General features: G+C 41.1%; 1 protein-coding gene across 1 annotated transcript in view; it reads left to right on the forward strand.

Annotated features, from left to right (window-relative positions):
• Nucleotides 1-20,623, forward strand: part of SYNE1 (spectrin repeat containing nuclear envelope protein 1) — a 546,802-nt gene that overhangs the window by 412,972 nt on the left and 113,207 nt on the right. The window contains exons 107-115 of the mRNA XM_088474380.1: nt 7,362-7,535; nt 9,590-9,721; nt 10,435-10,631; nt 11,750-11,882; nt 12,568-12,750; nt 13,380-13,529; nt 14,023-14,199; nt 15,533-15,685; nt 18,066-18,221. Coding sequence (XP_088330506.1) covers nt 7,362-7,535; nt 9,590-9,721; nt 10,435-10,631; nt 11,750-11,882; nt 12,568-12,750; nt 13,380-13,529; nt 14,023-14,199; nt 15,533-15,685; nt 18,066-18,221 — 1,455 coding nt within the window. The remainder of the gene's footprint in view (nt 1-7,361; nt 7,536-9,589; nt 9,722-10,434; nt 10,632-11,749; nt 11,883-12,567; nt 12,751-13,379; nt 13,530-14,022; nt 14,200-15,532; nt 15,686-18,065; nt 18,222-20,623) is intronic.

Below are 20,623 nucleotides of genomic sequence, written 5' to 3' on the forward strand. Positions count from 1 at the left end.
ACTTAACGCTAGTGCTGCTGTCTGTAACTTTCACTTTCTACTGTCAGCCATTTTAACTATCCCTGTCTTCTCTGCTAAAGCCCTTGCGGTGCGGTGTTGCAAGGGGTTATTGCCTCACTATACAATTATTGTTGGTGTGGTGTGTCACATACAGCTTCGGTTCACTCATCATGTCTGACAGTGAGCATGATTGTTCTCTTCAGCCAAAGTGTACTGTATGTCCCGTACCACTGGTGGAGGGTGATGGAAACTCTGAGGGGTTATGTAATGCATGTCTTAGACAGGCACGGACAATTTCTGTCACTGCACCTGTGCAGGAGCCGCCCTGGGCTTGTTTTGCTAAGGCACTTACAACCTTAGTGGGCCAGCCAGCGACAGCCCCTGTGTTTCCCCAGATGGGGTTTTCACAACAGTCTATGGTGTCATCCCCTATACAGGGGTTCCCCAGACAGTTACCCCAGAGTCTCCCAATCTTGCCCCCTCAGGTCACCCAAGAACCTGCATGGGTTAGTTCATTGTCCACCTCGGTACAACACCTGACGGACGTTTTACAGGGGGAGCCATCATTGCGGCCGCACAAGCGACAGCTGCAACTTCAGACTGATCAGTGTGATCAGGATGATGTGACGTCTGATGACAGAGAGATGCTTGACCTTTCGGACCAAGAGACTTTCCATAATAAAGAGATGGAGTCTAAGTCTAAGGTCTATATACCGGGCCTTATACGTGTGGTCCGCACGGCCTTGGTTATTGAGGATGACGTACCTCCCGTAGCCAAATCAAAATATGCCTTTTTCAAGGATATCAAAGGTGATGCTACGGTGTTTCCCCTATCTGGTGAGCTAGTGGATCATTTAGAGGAGGCGTGGAAAATGCCAGGTAAACGTTACCAGCTCCAAAGGCATTTGGCAGTGGCATATCCCTTTGCGGAAAATTATTCCTCCAAATGGGAAACCCCGCCACAAGTGGATTCTCACGTCACACGTCTGGTGAAGCGTGCTACATTGCCAATGCCGTCCATGTCCTCCTTAAAGGATCCCACGGATCGCAAGGTTGAAATATGTCTCAAATCCATGTATTCCCTTGCAGGAGGTGTATCCAGACCAGCTATGGCTGTGTGCTGGGTGGCTAGAGCAATGGTACATTGGGCTGATACTTTGGAGGCGTCTTTGGACCCAGACTCATTGCCTGATCAGGTGGAGTTGGCGGGTAACCTAAGGGACTCAGCCACCTACATTAATGAGACGGCTCTGGATATAGGCCTGCTTGCTTCAAGGATCTCCTCGGCAGCAGTGGCAGCCTGTCGCGATCTGTGGTTGCGGTCTTGGAAGGCGGATGCTGATTCCAAGAAGGGTTTGAAGGGTTTACCCTTTAATGGAGAAGTCCTTTTTGTCCCTGATCTGGACAAAATTGTGGCTTCTCTGGCGGCATTTAAGTCTGCGTGCCTGCCATCGGCTACAGTCCCATCAGGGTCGGGTTCTTCGTCCTTTCGGCCCTACAGAACCCAGAGTAAGTCCAGGGTGCAGTCCTTTCTGAGGAGGACTGCCACCAAGAAACCTACAAAGCCTAAGAAGCAAGCTTGTACTAGACGTCCTACTCCCAAGTCCGATGACAAACCTTCGGCCTCTCTGGACGGGCCTCTCTTTGGGGGATCCCAAAGTGGGAGGCCCACTTCTGCAATTTGCCCAAAACTGGTGTCTGACCACTTCAGACACGTGGGTAAGAGAAGTGGTTTCTCAGGGGTACGCCCTCTCCTTCCGCAGGAGTCCTCCCAGCCGTTTTTTCACCACGGGTCTTCAGTCTAGTTAGGACAAGGCCCGGGAATTCAAGAAGATATTGCGCTCTATGCTCCAGGCTGGGGTCATAGTGCCAGTTCCTTGATCTCAGAAGGGATTGAGGTATTACTCCAATCTTCTTCTGGTACAGAAACCCAATGGGTCCTACCTGCCAATCCTCAACCTCAAATCTCTCAACAAGTTTTTGAGGGTTCCTCGGTTCAGGATGGAGATCCTGCGTACCATCATTTTAGCGATGGAGCCTGGGGATTTCATGGTGTCACTAGATATTCAGGATGCTTACCTGTATATCCCTATTATCTCAATGCACCAGCGCTTCCTTGAGGACCACTTCCAGTTTCAGGATCTGCCTTTTGGTCTGGCCATGTGTTCACCAAAGTTATGGCAGCTCACCTGCGGATGCAGGGGGTTCGCCTATTACCCTATCTGGATGATCTCCTGTTGGCGGAGTCTCCAGAGATACTTCAGTGCCATCTGCAACTGACAGTCTCAGTATTGCAGACTCATGGCTGGCTGATAAACTGGAAGAAGTCCTCCATGGTACCATCACAGAGGATGCTCCATCTATGAGCTCTGTTGGATTCCCAACATCAGAGGATCTTTGTAACGGAGGAAAAGATCTCTGCGTTACGGCAAAAGTTCACTTTTGCCTGAGCAGTTGCCAGGTGTCTATTCACTCACCATGAGGTTACTGGGATCCATGGTGTTGATGTTCGACATGGTGGAGTTTGCCCAGTTCCACTCGAGACCTCTGCAGAAGCTGATCCTCTCCAGATGGAATGGGTTGCCCCAGCGGATAAAGACACAGACTATGGTGCTTTCCCCGGAGGTATGGCTGTCTCTTGCCTGGTGGCTACAGACTGCTCACCTGAACAGGGGGTGCCCCTTTTGGATTGCAGAGTAGGTCCTTCTGACGACGGATGCCAGTCTCCAAGGCTGGAGAGCGGTGACGGGTCCACACTTCTTCCAGGGAAGGTGGACACTAGTAGAAGCTGTGCTTCCAATAAACATATTGGAACTGCGGGCAGTGTGCAAGGCTCTCCAGCAAGCAAGACAGGTCCTGCAGGGAAGACCTGTGCAGGTACAGTCAGACAACGCCACCATGGTGGCTTACATAAACCGCCAAGGAGGGACCCGCAGTCAGGCGGCTCTGACAGAGGTGTCCCGCAGTGTTCATACCAGGAGTCCTCAACTGGGAAGCAGACTTTCTCAACAGTCAAGACGTGCATCCAGGAGAGTGGTCTCTTCACCAGGAGGTGTTTCAGCTACTGGTGAACAGGTGGGGCCTTCCAGAGATAGATCTCATGGCCTCTCGACACAACAACAAGCTGCCGGTGTTCGGGTCAAGAACAAGAGATGCAAAGGCTTGTCTAGTGGACGCCCTGTTGGTCAGATGGACCTTCCAGTATGCGTACCTCTTCCCTCCGTTCTCCCTTCTTCCTCGAGTGATACGCAAATTCAAGCAAGAAGGCTCCTACTGATTGCTCCAGCGTGGCCTAGACGGCATTGGTACTCAGACCTTCGGAGTCTCTTAGTGGACACTCCGATGTTGTCATCATCCGGACCTGGGTCGGCTGTCATTGACGGCGTGGCTATTGAGACTGCCCTTTTGAGGTCCAGAGGTTATTCCGGCTCGGTGGTCACCACCATGCTACGAGCTCGGAAACCTTCATTTGCCAGCATCTACCATCGAGTATGGCGTGCTTTCTTTCAGTGGTGTCGCCCTAGAGGTTATGCTCCTAGGGTGTTCAGATTGTCCAGGGTACTGGCTTTCCTACAGACGGGCTTAGATCAGGGTCTTCGCCTTGCCTCTCTGAAGGTGCAGGTATCTGCCCTATCAGTGTGGTTTCATCGTAGGATTGCTATGCTCCCTGATGTCCGCACCTTTATGCAAGGGGTGCTACACATTCAGCCTCCCTTTGTTCCACCTGTGGCGCCTTGGGATCTGGCTGTGATCTTAAGGGCTCTTCAGGGGCCGCCACTGGGCTCAGTGTATTTGAAATGGCTGACCATTAAGACTGTATTGCTTCTGGCCATTGCTTCGGCCAGAATGGTCTCAGAAATGGGGGCTCTCTCATGTAGGTCTCCATTTCTAATTTTTCATAGGAACAGGGCTGTGCTTCGCACTCGTCCTAGTTTTCTTCCGAAGGTGGTATCTAGTTTCCATATCCACGAGGAAATTATTGTACCGTCCTTTAATTCACTGGACCTTTCGGCTGGTGAGGCCACCTTGGATGTGGTGCGGGCTTTATAAATTTATGTTGACCGCACTGCTTCTTTTAGGAAGTCGGACTCTTTGTTTGTCCTTTATGGCTTCCACAAGAAAGGTTGGCCTGCCACTAAACAAACATTGGCAGGATGGATTCACTTGGCTATTTCTGAAGCTTATGTTCATGAAGGCCTTCCTGTTCCATCTTCTGTTAGGGCTCATTCTACTAGGTCTGTGGGTCCTTCATGGGCACCTCGACGTGGCACCTCAGCGGTTCAGCTTTGCAAGGCAGCCACGTGGTCATCTGTCCATACGTTCGTACGGTATTATGCATTTGATACCTATGCCTCTCAGGATGCTTCCTTCGGGCGGCGGATTCTCCTCTCAGCACAGGAGCATCCCCACCCTTAAAGGATACTGCTTTGGGACATCCCCAAGGTATCCTGTGGATACCCTATGGACCCTGAAGTAGAAAATAAGAGATATAGTAAGAACTTACCATTGTTATCTCTATTTCTACGAAGTCCATAGGGTTCCACAGGACTCCCGCCCTGTTGCACCTGTACTGCAGATGGGCTTTGCTCTTTTCACCGGTTTTTCCGTCTCCCTCTGGTGAGAATGTGATTTCTTGTGTGTTCCAGACTTTCTTCTCTCTTTTTTCTCCTCCTTCGGCCTATAGCTTGTGACGTAACTGAGTGCCTGAGGCACGGGGGCGGGGTATAGGAGAGGGACCCCAGTGCATCCTGGGAGGATGGAGAACTTTTAACTCTGTGGTGCCCGGATGTCTGCCGCCATTACCTATACCCCAAGGTATCCTGTGGAACCCTATGGACTTCGTAGAAATAGAGATAACAAGGGTAAGTTCTTACCATATCTCTTATTTTTGCAAACCAGGCTTGGCAACTGTTAAAAATAATGCCAAAAATAGAGGGTTTTTTTTTTCCTCCAGAGAGCAGTGCAAGACTATGTATCACGATTTTCTGTGCCCCAGAAATGTCCACGAGAAAGTACACTGCATGCAAGGATTTTATTATTATTATTATTATTATTATTATTATTATTATTATTATTATTTACTTATAAAGTGACATATTAGACAGGACTATACATTAGGGGACCATGGCACAAACAAAATATATGAAATCACATGAAAAATAAGGTAAAAATGGTCTTGCTGGTTCTGAGATGCTCCTAGACTTTGACTTAATTTAGGATAAAGCAGCATTAATTTGTATTACTTTAATGGCAAAGAATATCTTTGGATCAAAGCAACTTGTAACTTTGAAAGTAGAGCCTCCCCTTTTGGAAATAAGGTGTCTTATTTCTTCTTACTATGATACCAGGTAGGCATTGTATAGTAATAGAGATACAGTAGAAGCTCTTTAAAAGTCCCATCTATCTACTCTTCATCACAATGCAGTATTGTGGCGGCCCCTTGACCTCTTGGACTCCATTATCTGGCCCTCTATTAAATCAGCACTGCTGATATCGACGTGTGCATTTTAAGAAGGGATTATTAGACTTGCCTAGTAAAGAAATACATTTACTGTAGCAATGTTGAGAAAAATAATAAAGCCGTAGCAGTACCATCTGTGGATGGTAGATGGCAACATATTACCTTCCCTGCCTATATTTTGTTAATTGGATACAGTGCCTTGTAGACAATATTAGTCATCATTTATAGAATATATAAGTAAGGCATGTCTGTGTACTTATACGGCGTACCCATACTTTATGTATTTATGGCTTGTGTAAATTTACTTTAACAAATGTATTTGAGTAAATAAATATATATATATATATATTTATATAACATGCATTTGAACTCATTGTAAAGCAAAATTACCATTCTATACAGTAAGGCAAATTCACCCTCTAGTTACTGTATGTCTCCATGAGATGCTAATCCTTCCAGACCCCATGTTCTCTAGAGGTTCCAGGCCATGTGCAGCCTTTGGAACCCTGATGATAGCGATAAATCATTCTGATATGTTGTACTAGTTTACATTAAACTTCTATAAGGCACAGCTGTCTATCTAACAACTGCCAAATTTCCTTTTGTTGACCCACTGCTTCTCTGAAATTTGCATATACTCAGGTGAATTACATAACTTTCTGAATAATATTCATCAAATGCCATCTTCAGATGGGGCTGATTCCATCCCAGATCCTTGTTCCTTCTTATGGGAAGGAAGTCTGGGGTTGCGTAGAGGGATCCAATCAGATCTCTCCATCCCTATTCAGCTCCTTCCCCAGGACGCTGAATTCTTTGTGTGCATGTGAGCCAATTTCTGACCAAAGCTAATTTTCACTGCTACAGTAGTAGCGGTGATAGGGAATGCAGTGACAGCTCATCTTCGCATCAAAGCAATGTTGAATTGCTCTGTTGTTTTAGTATCCACCGCTGCTACTCGCATCGATTTGGATACTTAATTATTGGGGACCTGGTCAGCCTTCAATAATGAATAGGCCCCCAAATCTTGTGGACAAAGTTCTATATTTACACCACTGTCTAGACTCTTTATACTGTGTTACAGCGTTAGCCAATTAGCAGCGGTAATAACCACTGCTAATGGATGCCCCAGAGCTATCCAATTAGCCCCGATTTCCGGCCTGACGTGGCAGTTATCAGGGATTTTTTTCAGGACGTGATGTGTCTCAAAAAATAATCCCTGGAAAGTGCAGTGTTTTCGCAAGCGCAATGGTGAAAACACATAAGTCCGTGAATTTATGTTTTCGGTCGAATTATCCTATTTGTTCACCCGAAGAAATAGGATTGGGTGATTAAAAACATTGGTGAAAAACTGGGATTATTGCGAAAAATCCTTGTCCCACGAAAATATATCGGGGCTAATTGGATACCAGGGGTTAGGGTTGTGTCATTGATAATATTTGGTACTTGGTTACAGCCATCATTATATTACAGATGTGTCTTCAGATACTGAACCTCTCTATGCCATATGACTTGAGACGCCCGACCTGGCTAATATGTTCTGAGACGAGTCTTGTACCATATTTTTCTTTACATTTTGCATGGTAGTCACATCGCAGTGTAGTAGAGATACTGGGCTGTGACTTTAACCGTACAGGAATTTGCTTTACACACATACAAAGTTACAGATGAAGCACAACGAAACTTGACATGAAGGGAAGCAGCGGCTGCTGGCATCAGAGCCTTTTTTTTTTTACACACAAAGGGCCGAATTGCAGGGGCTATTTGGGGAATCTTGGGCCACAATGTAAAAGGACACCATCTGTATGGACAAATATCAATTTGAAGATTGGAGTTATTACCTAATAGCTTCAAATGGAAATATAACTTCTTTTTCTCAATACATTCTTCAACTTTCTTCCAGGAGTATTTCCAAGGCTTGGAGTCCCACATGATCCTCACAGAAACACTTTTCAGAAAAATCAGCAGCTATGCATTGCCGAGGGAGGCTCAGCGTCACTCAGACCTGATGGCAAGGGCATCAGCCGTACTAAAACAAGCTCATAAGAGAGGTGTGGAGCTAGAGTACATACTAGAGGTAAGTACAAACCCTCTCATCATTGTTTTTACAATTTACCAAAATGTTTTTTTTTTATTTAGTGCCACTATAGAATACAGAAATAACAGCAAAGTTAAATACACGTTGACTATTTGGGAATATATTGAAGGAAATTTAGGAATTTTTTGTAGGTAATTTCGTTTTGTATGTCAAAATGTGCATCCTACAGTAGTCAATCACATTGCTAATTGGTTGTTCTAGATTGCAGCAGAGGGGAAAGGGGGAATGTTGAGAATAAATCTATTTTTTTATATGAAATGGTGTTGCCATACCTTACTTCTTTGTCCATCATACAGTATTATGCCATACTATTGCTGAATTATAGCAATTTTAATAATTTCTTCCTATTTTGCAAATTCCAAAATTGACTGAGAAATTTAAGTGCGCAATGTGGACAATGCTTCATAGGGTATATAAGGGAATACCCACTCATGATTTCAGTTCTGTATTCTCTCCTCTGGTTGCTGAAGTCCCAGTGGAACCATTGAGAAACCAAAAAAAGTTAAACATTGATAATATGAATGGTTGTACTTTACTATAATTATGCAGACAATACAAACACCAAGAGAGCACTTCTAGTAAATTTGAGGATTACTTAGTTGACATCCGTAGGTAAATATTATGTGTTTACAAAAGATAGACAGCGCTGATAGACCAATAATTTAATATGTTACATAAAATTAATTTGACACACAATACATAAAATTAAATAAAAAATCAAATATAAAAAATAAAAATAGGATATGAAGCCAACCGGTGGTATATTATATTAGAACAATCCCAAAGAAGGACCATAAAAAAGGATATTAATAAAACTCAACACAGATCTGTGTAATACAACTCAGCAGTTGGTACAAGAGTGTTAAATGTCCTTTGCACTCCTATGTTGTTTAAATCCCCTCTGTTTTTGGGGATACAGTGAAATAAAAAAAGCTCCAGCAGTAACTTTATATTGCTTTAAGGTATTGATCCAGCAAAAAGACAAAAAAATGTTTTGCTTATATTAGTAGTGAGACAAACAGGCAATTTAGTAAAGCAGAGCAGCAGTCTTTTTATATTCAAGCAGAAATTCAACATACGGTATGAGAGGATGGCTCAGATTAATAAGCTGTTAATTATGCAGTTATTTGTTAGTTTGTGCACGTATGGTTAGTAAGAAGCTTTTGTTAGCATGCAGCAAAGACTTTTGGTCCACAGTTGTGGACAATCAGGAGCCGACAGGAACCAATCCTCTGTTTATTTATAAAAGTGCCCGTACTCACGATTCTCCCAGGAGATAATAAGCAAGAACCAACCGGCTGGTTAAGTGGTTTTTGTACAGTCTCTTAAAGCGTTTCTCCGCCTCCTTAGTGTTCAGCGGCTTCCTCAGAAGTGTGAAATATTATGTGTACATCAGATATTCTTGATATAAAGCTTATCTGGGTGGTCAATGTATCCTACTTCTCTCTTTTGGATCTCTCTTCAGACGTACTGTAAATCTTCCAAATTCAATATATCACAGGTTCTCAAACTCGGTCCTCGGGACGCCAAACAAGTCTTGTCTTCCAGGACTCCTTACAGAATTACAACCACCTGTAGATCGTTTAAAATGTGTCAGTGAGAAATGACTACACCTGTGCACCTGCTTGGTGACCTGGAAAACGTGCACTATGTGGGGCCCTGAGTACCGGGTTTGAGAACTACTGCAATATATGTATACATCTATTCCACTTTTGAGTTCTCCTCAATTCGTGATCTCGGAATATTGTGGTTGATCCTACAGAAAAACTGTCCACCAATGGCACCCAAATAACAAGGCCCAATGCCATTCATTGTGTAATATAACATCAATATATCACGCTCACTAAAAACAGCTAAAATACTCTTACATTAAAACATATTGTATGCATATAACTGACAACAAGCCGCAACAGATGACTTCAAGACCACAATACCCCTCTCTTGTGTCCAAGAATATGTTTTAATGTGGTGCTATTATTTTTATTTTATTGCTTTAAACTGTATATTAAATTTGTTTACCTCAACTTCACTAGACGTGGATGCTTTTGGATGAAAAATACCAAGCATTGAGCAGGCAACTAGAATTGATTGAAAGTAACATACCTGTCGTGAGTCTAGTGGAAGAATCGGAAGAAAGACTAACAGAAAGAATAAAACTATATCAGGTACTCCCACCATTTACAAAATCTCATACTTTTATCTTCTTTGTGCCTGTGATTTTTTTGTTTCTCTACTTTTTGTGTACTTTATTTACTCCAATATAGCCCGTTCTTCCACTTTACTTCTGTGTCTGTGCAGACCACAGTACCAGGCTTTTCCGCCATTCACCTCTCCTCAGTTGGCAACCCCAGCGTGGCGGAGGTATGCTTGTCATACCAAGGGATATAAAGATATGGCTTCTTTTTTTAGTAATAAAGATATATATAGGTTCTCATTATAGGTTACCGAATTGGCATTAATTGGGAAAGTTAGACATAAATATAAAGTATGTCTATGTGACTGCTCATACAAAATGTAATACTGTTATTTCAAGTAAAATGTTTTCTCTTTTGCTTAGTTTCCAACACTAGAATACAATATGTAAGGATTCATTGCTGTTAGGCAACTTGTCATATGTGCTGCATGTGTTTATAAGGCACTGCTCCCCTCAGCACCCACTGACTAAAGGATGACTATATTCCATTTATGTTGTTTAGTAGACCCACCGCATACAAGAAAAGATCTTACAGGGAAGTTTCATTGTATTGCATCTTAAATACTGAAAAGGAAAAGTGGGACAATGTAGCCAATCATTTTTAATAACATTTCCAGGGTCAAATCTGAAATTTCCCACATGCCAACACACTGACATGTTCTGTTTTTAATAAATCCTCTCCAGTGCTTCAAGTCCAGCTTAGTTGACCACCAACCTAGGCTCTACCAGGTTTTGGAAGATGGAAAAAGACTTCTGATGTCTGTGAATTGTTCCGAGCTGGAAATCTTACTGAATCATTTGGGGGATCAGTGGTTGAACAATACCAGCAAAGTTTCCAAAGAACTGAACCGATTGGAGAATATACTCAAACACTGGACAAGGTACCAGAAACGAACTTCAGTCCATATTATTACAATAATTACAGTAGGTTGAACAGATGCAGGCAATGGTATGCATCATAAAATCACATTTGAAAATTTGAAAGGGGTTGGCAGAATACATACAGAAGACTGGTAGTCGGGATGCTGGCGGTCAAAAGACCGATAGCGGCATCCTTATGCTCAGAATCCCGACAGGGGCTTTGTAAGTATCCTATCCCTCTGCCCTTCATCCTTTAACCCTAACCCTCCATTCCTGCATTCTAACCCACCCCTCCGCAGCCTAACCCTAACTCTCCCCATTAGTGCCTAAACCTAACTCTCCCCCCTTTCTGCCTAAACCTACCCTCCCCCCTTTCTGCCTAAACCTAACCCTCTGCCCTTAGTGCCTAACCCTAACCCCACCTTCCCCCTGGTGGTGCCTAAACCTAACCCCCCTACAGCCTAACCCACCCACCCTGGTGGTGTCTAAACCTAAACCTCCCCTCCTGCGGACAAAAACCTAACCCGCCCGCTTTACTTACGTTCGGGATGCCGGCTGTCCAGATTCTGCCGTCGACATCTCAGGTGATGACGGCATTCTGGTGCTGGAATAGCGACCCACGGGCAGAATACCCGCACCGGAATCCCGACATCACCTGAGATGTCGACGGCGGAATCCCGACAGCCGGCATCCCGAACGTAAGTATAGCTGGATTTCGACTGCCGGCATCTTAACTGCATCCTGGGTTGGCCACATGGCATCTTGTGAGTTATTTGCACAGCTATCAATAAAAATAAAACTTAACTTGTATATCTAACAACACTCTACACAATACCACAGGCCACTATGGAATTATTGTGTCAGTCAAGTAATGCTAACAGGCTGCTGAGCCAATGAGAGTAGAGGAGTGATGTTGTCGTGAAAAGAAATGGTTTACAATTTTTTTTTCTCTATATATGTAAAACACATTTTAAAACGTTAAGGGGTACATCATTTATTGAATATAATATATTATATCACCATTAACCAGGTTATCTCTACAGTGTTACAGTTATGCTAAACTGAGAACTTTATACACATAGAAACTTGCAATTCTAGGTGCCTCTAATTGAGTTATATTGGCCATTTCAACTTGTAGATATAAAAATGAGTCTTCTGAGCTTGTACACTGGCTGCGGTCCGCGAAGGACAGGCTGGACTTTTGGACTGAACAATCTGTTACAGTCCCTCAGGAGCTGGAGACAGTCAGAGATCACTTGAATGCTTTTTTGGTATGTATGCTTAACGTTCTTTGCACATGATGGAAACACATATTGTAATTCCATTGGTCGAAATGATTAGAGCCAAATGATCAGATAACAGTGGAAACAAAACAATGGATTCCCCTAAAACTCATACCTGGCTTCTTGGTTTTTCATTTTACTGGTTAAGTCCAATTACAACTGATTTTATCAGACTTTGGTCATTTAGATTAACACACACAAATAATCATCAATTTTGGCCCAAACTGGAAAAAATGGTTGATCAAATCTGCATCTCTGTTGCTTAAAATGTAATTTAATTAGGTTACCCTAGTAGTTACTAATAAAATATATTTTTTACATTAGTATATTCATGCAAGATAGAGCTTACTCTGCAGTGTAGCTTTCATTGACGAGAAGCAGTTATCATGTTACTTAGTCAATGTAAAAGAATCACTCCTGTTCTCAATAGAAAAGCAGTGCCATCCCATTCTCTAATAACCTGCACAACATGATATCATTGGGAAGTACTCTATTAACATTTGGCAGTCACTGCTTAAGAATAGTCACTAAACACCAATTAAAACATGTTCTGGTATATTTTATAATTAAATACATATATGTAATAAAAATAAATACAAAAACTGTTTTTACTGTAATTATAATTTATATCAAGCCAAAGCTAATGTTAGACTCTGTTACGTTGTCATAATAGGAATTCTCTAAAGAAGTTGATGCAAAATCTTCATTAAAATCATCTGTCCTGAGCACGGGTAACCAACTGCTACGTCTGAAGAAAGTAGACACAGCCTCACTGCGCTCAGAACTGGCACAGATAGACAACCAGTGGACGGAGCTCCTCACACATATCCCCGTGGTACAAGAGAAACTTCATCAAGTAAGAAGGAACAGACTTTAGTCATTTATCTAACAAGATGGGGAATTACACTCAATGCTTATCTAAGAACCACAGTGCTTCCATTTCAAATTCAATCTGTGAGGGAAATTGTCGCCCACCTGAACAGTCACCATCAATGTACATTGTTTGCTTATTTGACCAAATATGAAGCAGATGTGTTGCCAAGAGTAAGAGTCACATAGGCCATAAACTATGATATGTAATATAAGTTAACATAGGCCATATATATATACTGTATAGAGACACCACATATAGGCCCCCATTTAGTAACGAGTTTTATCACCAAAATGAGTGATACATTTCACTGTGTATGATAAATGGTGCTCCAGCCAATCACCCCCCAACTGTCAACTGTTAGAAAAATGACAGTTGGGAGCTGATTGGCTAGAGCACCATTTATCATACGCAGTGACATTTATCACTCGTTTTTGGTGATAAAACTTGTTAGTAAATGAGGCCCATAATATATATATTTAGAACTTCATAGGCCATAAGCTAAGATATGCAGAACAACATACTGGAGCACAGTGTATAGTAGATCAAACATACAGGCCACTAGTTGAATGCTTATGATGTGAATAGGCCATAACTTATCTCTTGTTTGGCAGCTGCAAATGGACAAGCTTCCTTCCCGCCACGCCATTACGGAAGTCATGACTTGGATCTCTCTGATGGAAAATGTCATTAAAGAGGATGAAGAGAATATCCGGAACGTTGTGGGCTGTGTAGCCATTGAGGAATATCTCTTGAAATATAAGGTAATGGCAGTCAGATGCCGTATAATATTTTTGTAATGTTCTAAACCCATGATGCTTGAGTTTTACAACTCGTACTACGCTCTTTTATAAAGCGGCTTTACCAGAGGACAAATTAAAATAAGTACTGTCCAAGTTTTTTATTTGCATGATACATTTTCATTATAGGCACTGGAAGGTTTGCAACTCCTTCATCAGTGTTATATGTACTTGCTCTGATGTGCAGTGTGTATTGTGTCCAGCTCTGATTGTCCAGCGCTGCAGAGTTTTTTGGCCTTTTATAAATGAATGATGACGATGATACTCAGATAATGTTCATGTCATACTGGACTTGAGATGTCCCTTCTGGTAATAAAACTGTATCTTATATAAGATCCAACTATGAATTATGTATAATTTCATCATCAATTTATAATAAATTTAATATAGAACATTTTTAGTAGTCTTTGGAAACATGATTAAAAAAAAAAAACATTTCTGTGAATGTCCTCCCCAGGGGTATAAGATTGACATAAACTGCAAGCAGCTGACGGTGGACTTTGTGAACCAGTCGGTGCTGCAGATCAGCAGTCAGGATGTGGAAAGTAAGAGGAGCGACAAGACGGATTTTGCAGAAAAGCTGGGGGCAATGAACAGGCGCTGGCAGATCCTGCAGGGCCTAATAACAGAAAAGGTACATGAGAAAGCAGCAATCTAGTAGAAAAATGTATTGTTGCTTTATGCGTATGAAAAGTCACATACTGTACATGGCCATGGGTCTCTCCACAAAACAAAATGTGTATATACAGTTATGTCACATGTGGCAGTATTTATTTATTTTAACGCATCCATTATATCTTTAATGTTATTTAAATTAATAAAAAAAAAATATAATCATTTATATATGTAAACAGGAACCATTACAAGCCTTGCACAACATAAGTACTGTAAATGAGGAAAAAGGTGTTAGATCCCTCCCATACAGGCACCTGTCAGTGCCATGGGCTTTTCATCATCAATTATGCACCTTGAAGCTATTTTCTTTGGTTATCACTCAGACACACGGTCACCTTGTATTCAGTAAAACCCATGTGGATGTAGTGTAAATCTACATTGTGCTAGAAGAAACTACCTGGGTGAGGGAAGCTTTATGGGAGTAAGGGCTTGAGTCTACCTTACAACCAACTATTACTCCACTCTGTTGCTGCGTTTTGACTCTAATTATATGGAGTTTGTAAGCTCTACTACTTACATTAGTCTACTAGGTTCCCTCACACAGAAATGGACTTTAGTTTGTGGGCGACATTTATATTAAAAAATATGCACTTACCTTTCATACTCCCACCTACCTCAGCCTCCATGTCTTCTTCGCATCAGTGATCTCTCATGGCTGAATCACTCCTTGATTACAGTACTATACATGCACCTTATGGGTAGCCCAACATATATGGGACTCACTTGCGGCTACTTGCCATGGACTAAGTCTGGTGAAATACAGTGCTATTGGTGAGTTTGACTTTTGTCAGGATATTATGCAGAAGTCCCTGCATAACTACCATGGCACCTATCAGCCATAACGGCATCAGTGAGGCAAAGAGGAGACTCCTGAGCCTGAAGTGAGGTAAATACTGTACTTACCTGTCCTCTACACACATTTGCATTCACTTTCACTGAATACAAGTTGTACTTATTTTGCTGCCAACTTTGCATCAGTCCTTTTATGTGTATATCACATTCATATTGTGATAGAAGTTGCACCTTTGCATTGCCTTGTGTTATAATAACTGATTGGAAATGTTCACTTTATTTTTTGCATAGGTGGAGTAATGATTACATTGAAATATATGATGTAACTAAATGATGCCCAAATGCAACAATCCTATGAGAACATGGGAAGGGCACTAGCTGTCACTCTGCTCAGGTGCCTTTGGTGACAGTTAATCTGGGGAGATAGCTGAGTAAAGTTCTGGTTGGATTTTATTTTGCGTATGATTCTTATTTTTCGTTAAACATTTGCACTTATACAGATCCAGCTGTTAGAGGGATTGCTGGAGTCATGGACTGAATATAAAAACAATGTGCAGAGCCTGGAATCCTGGTTTGAGAAGCAAGAGAAGGAGTTGCAGAAACAAAGCATTGGTGATCAGGCCTCAGCGCAGAACAGCTTAAAAGAATGCCAGGTACTGTAATGTTCACCTTTCTCCAAATAGAGCAGGGTGGCTGTTAAGGTAGATATTAGATATAGATCCTACTCAGTACTGTAGGGGGTAAATTTACTAAGATGGGAGTTTTATTAAGAAGTGATGTTGCCCATAGCAACCAATCAGTTTCCAGGTATTATCTTCTAGAAGGTGCTAGATAAATGAGAAGTAGAATCTGATTAGTTGCTATGGGCAACATCACTTCTTAAATAGAACTTACATTTTAGTAAATTTACCCCTAGGTGTGTTTTGTCAGTCTGGCATTATGTTGCTTACCTGACGCACCAGACAGAACTGCACAAGAACAGTCACCGTCCACTTATGATCACATGTCTCAAACATGTATAAATGGTTTTACAGTATATCTTGTGTAGGTTCACAAATACTGCTGATACATCCAAAGTTTCAGTAGGATACAGCCCCCTTTCCTTTTTTTTTTCTTTTTTTTAATTCATCAGAGCAATAATATAATGTACATACATTATAAAATAAGATTGACCATATATAGAACAAAGACCCATTAGGGTAGCAGTATAAAAGTAGTACAATATAAAATCCAGAAAAATATTTCCATCAACAAGCAAAAACAAGAAATGGCATATATTGTTCAAAACAGTCCAAACATGGCAGGCACAACCCCCAAAAGTTTTCCGATACAATGAAGCAGGGAGAAACAAAAGACCTATATAGAAATACATGCCATCTCAGCCTGTAATAAGCAAAGAAATAGGCGGATCATCCAATAAAATCCTGGATTTCGGAAACATAAATATATTTGGCTAAAGTGAAAGAGTCTATAAAACCTTCTCTCAGCTGAAAAAAAGCAGATGTCTTAGTCTCCTTAGATAATGTGGTCTCCAACCAATCCATCTGGAAAGCAAAAAATAATTTCGCCCGAAATAATGAAACTGATAGGGGATCTGCATGGATCCACATCTGCAATATACATTTACATGCCACTGCTGATATAATCAATAATAATTTTTCTCTATCACCCCCACCCGAAACAGATGGCGGCAGGTTACCTAAAATCACCCATTCCACCGATAGCGGGAGAATTGACTTGACATCTAGATGCAAATCTGTTGACCGATGACCAAAATCTGCGTATAAGGGGGCAATCCCACATACTGTTTATAAAAGTTGCATCAGATGCCCCAAATTTAGCACAAACTCTAGTATATGATAATCCCATCAGGAACCTGCGGTGCGGGGAGAGATACCCGTTATGACAAAAGTTATAGAACATTTCTCTATACATACTGAAAGAAAGCACTGATTGAGAATAGATGAATGATTGTAACAGGCTTTCCATGGTAATATGAGGTAATACAGTACACCAGATAGATAACCCTGTAGATATTTTAGAATGGTCTAAAGGAATTTGAAGAATTTTGTAGTGAAGAGAAATTGCCCCTCGTCCACCCATAGGTCTAGCTAATAATAGATCCATAGAGTTGGACTAATATTCTGGGGAAAGAGTCCGTATCATGGAAATAGTGTTGTGCCTGATATAGCGCCAGAGATTGGGATTGAGGTAGACCATATTTATCCACTAATTCTGCCACTCGATAAGGCTGACAGTTATCAGTGTTGGCCAATGCTCGGACACAAGAGATACAGCTCCCTTTCATCAGGGTATAAATAGGATAATTAAATTGTAAATTATTTTCTCAAACTCTCCAAATTGTATTTATTTACATTTTTTTTAAGTTTTAAATTTAATTTATTTTAAATTGAGGCGATTTTGGATGATATTATTCTGCTGAGCAAAATCACTACCTTTCATTCGAGTAGGCATTACATTTTCAGTGGCCACAAAGCCAAATGAGAAATGCATTGCGCTTAGAAATGAATGGGAATAGCTCAGCCAATCATGAGTAATGTTTACATAAATAGTCGGTTGTGACTGGCGGAGCATGCACTGAACTCCAGCCCTATTGATAATAAGACTTACATGGCAATTTGTTAGTAGATTTTACAAATAGCAAATTGCTATGTAAATAATAAAAAAAAATTCAAAACAACATTTTCTAAACCGCTTATTTTGAATGAACTGTTACAGATAAAGTAGTTTTTGAAGCAGGTAGCCTATCTTGCTTGCCAGTTACAGCGACTGATATCACAACATGTGCTCTGTTGGTCTGTGCTCCATCTGTATAGCAAATTTGCAGCACACAGTATATTAATGCAGGTATGTCAATGTGAGTGCTTGCAGTAATCCACTAAATGAATACTAGTAATGTAGAAATGGTTCTATAATTTATAAATATGTTGTCGTTTTTGTATACCAGAAGCGCTGTAATTAATGTACAGTGCCATCATTCACATTTCATTTCAAGTCATTTTCTACCATCAGGATCTTGAAGAGTCAATCAAGGCCAAAGAGAAAGACTTGGAGAAGGTTGGACAGAGCGGACTTGCATTAATTCACAATAAGAAAGAAAAAGTGACTGCTATAATCATGGATACCCTCAACAAACTTAACCAGTCATGGGCAAATTTGGACATTAAGGTATGTAGTTCTGTTAGTCTTTTATTGTGGCAGCCATATGCACTTTACTCCTTAATATTGGGCATATTTGCCTTTAAACACTGCATCAGCTCCACGGTGTGGAAGAGCAAAGCGATTTTACTCGTCTTATGAGTATTGTTTAGCCCAAAAATGGCTTCCTCCGCTGTTTGCAGGCAGTAGGTTATCAAAATATCTGTTTTTGTTAATTTGCACTGCTTTCATCAAAAGCAGCTTAAACACTAGTCAAAATAGTCATCAGTTTAAATGTGATTAAGGGACAAATGAAGGCTGAGTGTTTAGCAGTACACTCTATCACTTTTTAAACTCTGCCAATGTATTAGAGTCGGAGAACATGCAAACTCACATGTTTTTAGACTCAAAAAACTCTCATCCAGATGTTTTCCCATTTTGAAGATGAGACTCGACCAGTGTGAGAGATTACTGCTAAACCCCCACATTTTCTAAACTCTCACTCTATTACATATGGCCCCTAATACCAGATGGATGGATGCACCTTGTGACACGTTTGATCCATCTGTGGGTCATTTGATCCATCTATGGATGAAATGAGTATTGTAACTTCAGTTGTCATAGTGATACATTGATCAGTGTTTTGACAAGCCATACCTCCCAACTGTAGACGGAACTGTCCTGATTTGAGGGCTTTGTTCACTGTGTGTGCATGGCATGCAAGTGGTGTTTTTAGGGTAGGGAAATGGGACAAAGGGGCGTCCAACACATCAGAAGCACTGGTCACACCCTCATGATGCTCGTTTTTGTACGTGCCATTAAGGCAGCATGGTTGCGTTTTTTGCCAATTCATGAAAATGTTTTGTTGTGAGGTATGTTCAGTCTGAGCACCATTTTTACTGGTCAGGCTGGTAGAATGCTGTTCAGGTTACAACCCTGCCCTTAACCCAACTTCAATTTAGCTGTAGATTATTTTGTGTACATTTGCACATCATGGGTGTGATTCTGTCAGATGCATGTGCGATCACTTTCCTGTATGCCTATGGCATTCTACTTACTTTCATATGCTAATCTGAGAATCTGTTTGCATAAAATGTGTGCAACTGAAAGTGAAAGCCAATCCCGCCCACCGGGTTTCCATCTGCAGACGCAGCACGTCTTAGGTGCCAAAGATCAGTCAGAAACAGACGTCCGAATGCTACGATTATGCATGGAATTACCGGCCACAACACTCCCACAAAACGGGGCTAATTTTCATTAGAATGCACTCTGCTGCTAGCTCCGAAGTTGGTGATGCTAAGGGACATATTTATTAACCCAATTTTGTGGGAAATCCTTAGAGAATATCTGAGGATCCTACGGAGGATACCTGTAAAAATTAAGTAGCAGTGGACTGTAATAAGGGGTGATCTCAGCAGGTATCAGAAATATCTGCTGCAGCCCCTTAATTTTAATTCGCAGAAGCAAAAAAAATGTCCCCTTATGGAGGCTGCTAAAATGTGAAATGTACCAAGCACAGAAAAGATACACATTCTGAAGATGGCCACAATAACTAATGCCAATTTTATATGGCATTAGCAATTGTAGCCTATAGGTTACTTTCCCACTAAGCTTTCAGTAGAGGGATCCCTACCCGGTAATGCCCACTTGCAAATGCACAGGAAGTGGAGACATAATGATCACTTTACATTTTACACATCACAGGTATGGACATCTATTGGAGCCCATGTCCCTGCATGTGTGTGTTACTTCATTGCCCCAATCATTTTTAATACATTGCCTCCATAATTAATTTCTTATTACTGTGATATGCAATTAAAAGAAGTTATAATGATGGGGACAAATTTGCAAATAAAGATAAATATGCCCCTACTGCAGGCGTCCTACTAGTTTTAATATCTAACCACTTGGTATAAATGTACTAATACTGTAGGTACAGGGTTGAGTCTTCCATATCCAAAATGCTTGGGACCAGGGGTATTTTGGATATCGGAATATTCAGTTGTTTGGAATATTAGCATACCATAAAGAAATATCTTGGAAATGGGACCCAAATCTAAACATAGAATGTATTTATGTTCTATATACACCTTATACACACAGCTTGCAGGTAATTTTACACAAAATTATTAAAATATTCTATATCAAAAAAGTTTGTGAAATTCATTTATGTTTCATAGACACCTTATACACACAGCCTGAATGTTATTTTATACTATATTTTAATTATGTGCTTTAAACAAAGTTTGTGTACATTGAACCATCAGAAAGCTAAGTTTTCACTTTCTCAGTCATGCTAAAAATATTCTGTATTTCGGAATATTCCCTATTTCAGAGTATTTGGATATGGGAGACTCAACCTGTAATAAGCCATTTATATTAAAATGGAAATTTTCAGTGAAATCATGTAACGGAAATTGTGGACTTAGGGC

This window comes from Taudactylus pleione, unplaced genomic scaffold (genome assembly GCF_031769625.1).
Source record: "Taudactylus pleione unplaced genomic scaffold, aTauple2 ptg000154l, whole genome shotgun sequence".
Taxonomy (NCBI): domain Eukaryota; kingdom Metazoa; phylum Chordata; class Amphibia; order Anura; family Myobatrachidae; genus Taudactylus; species Taudactylus pleione.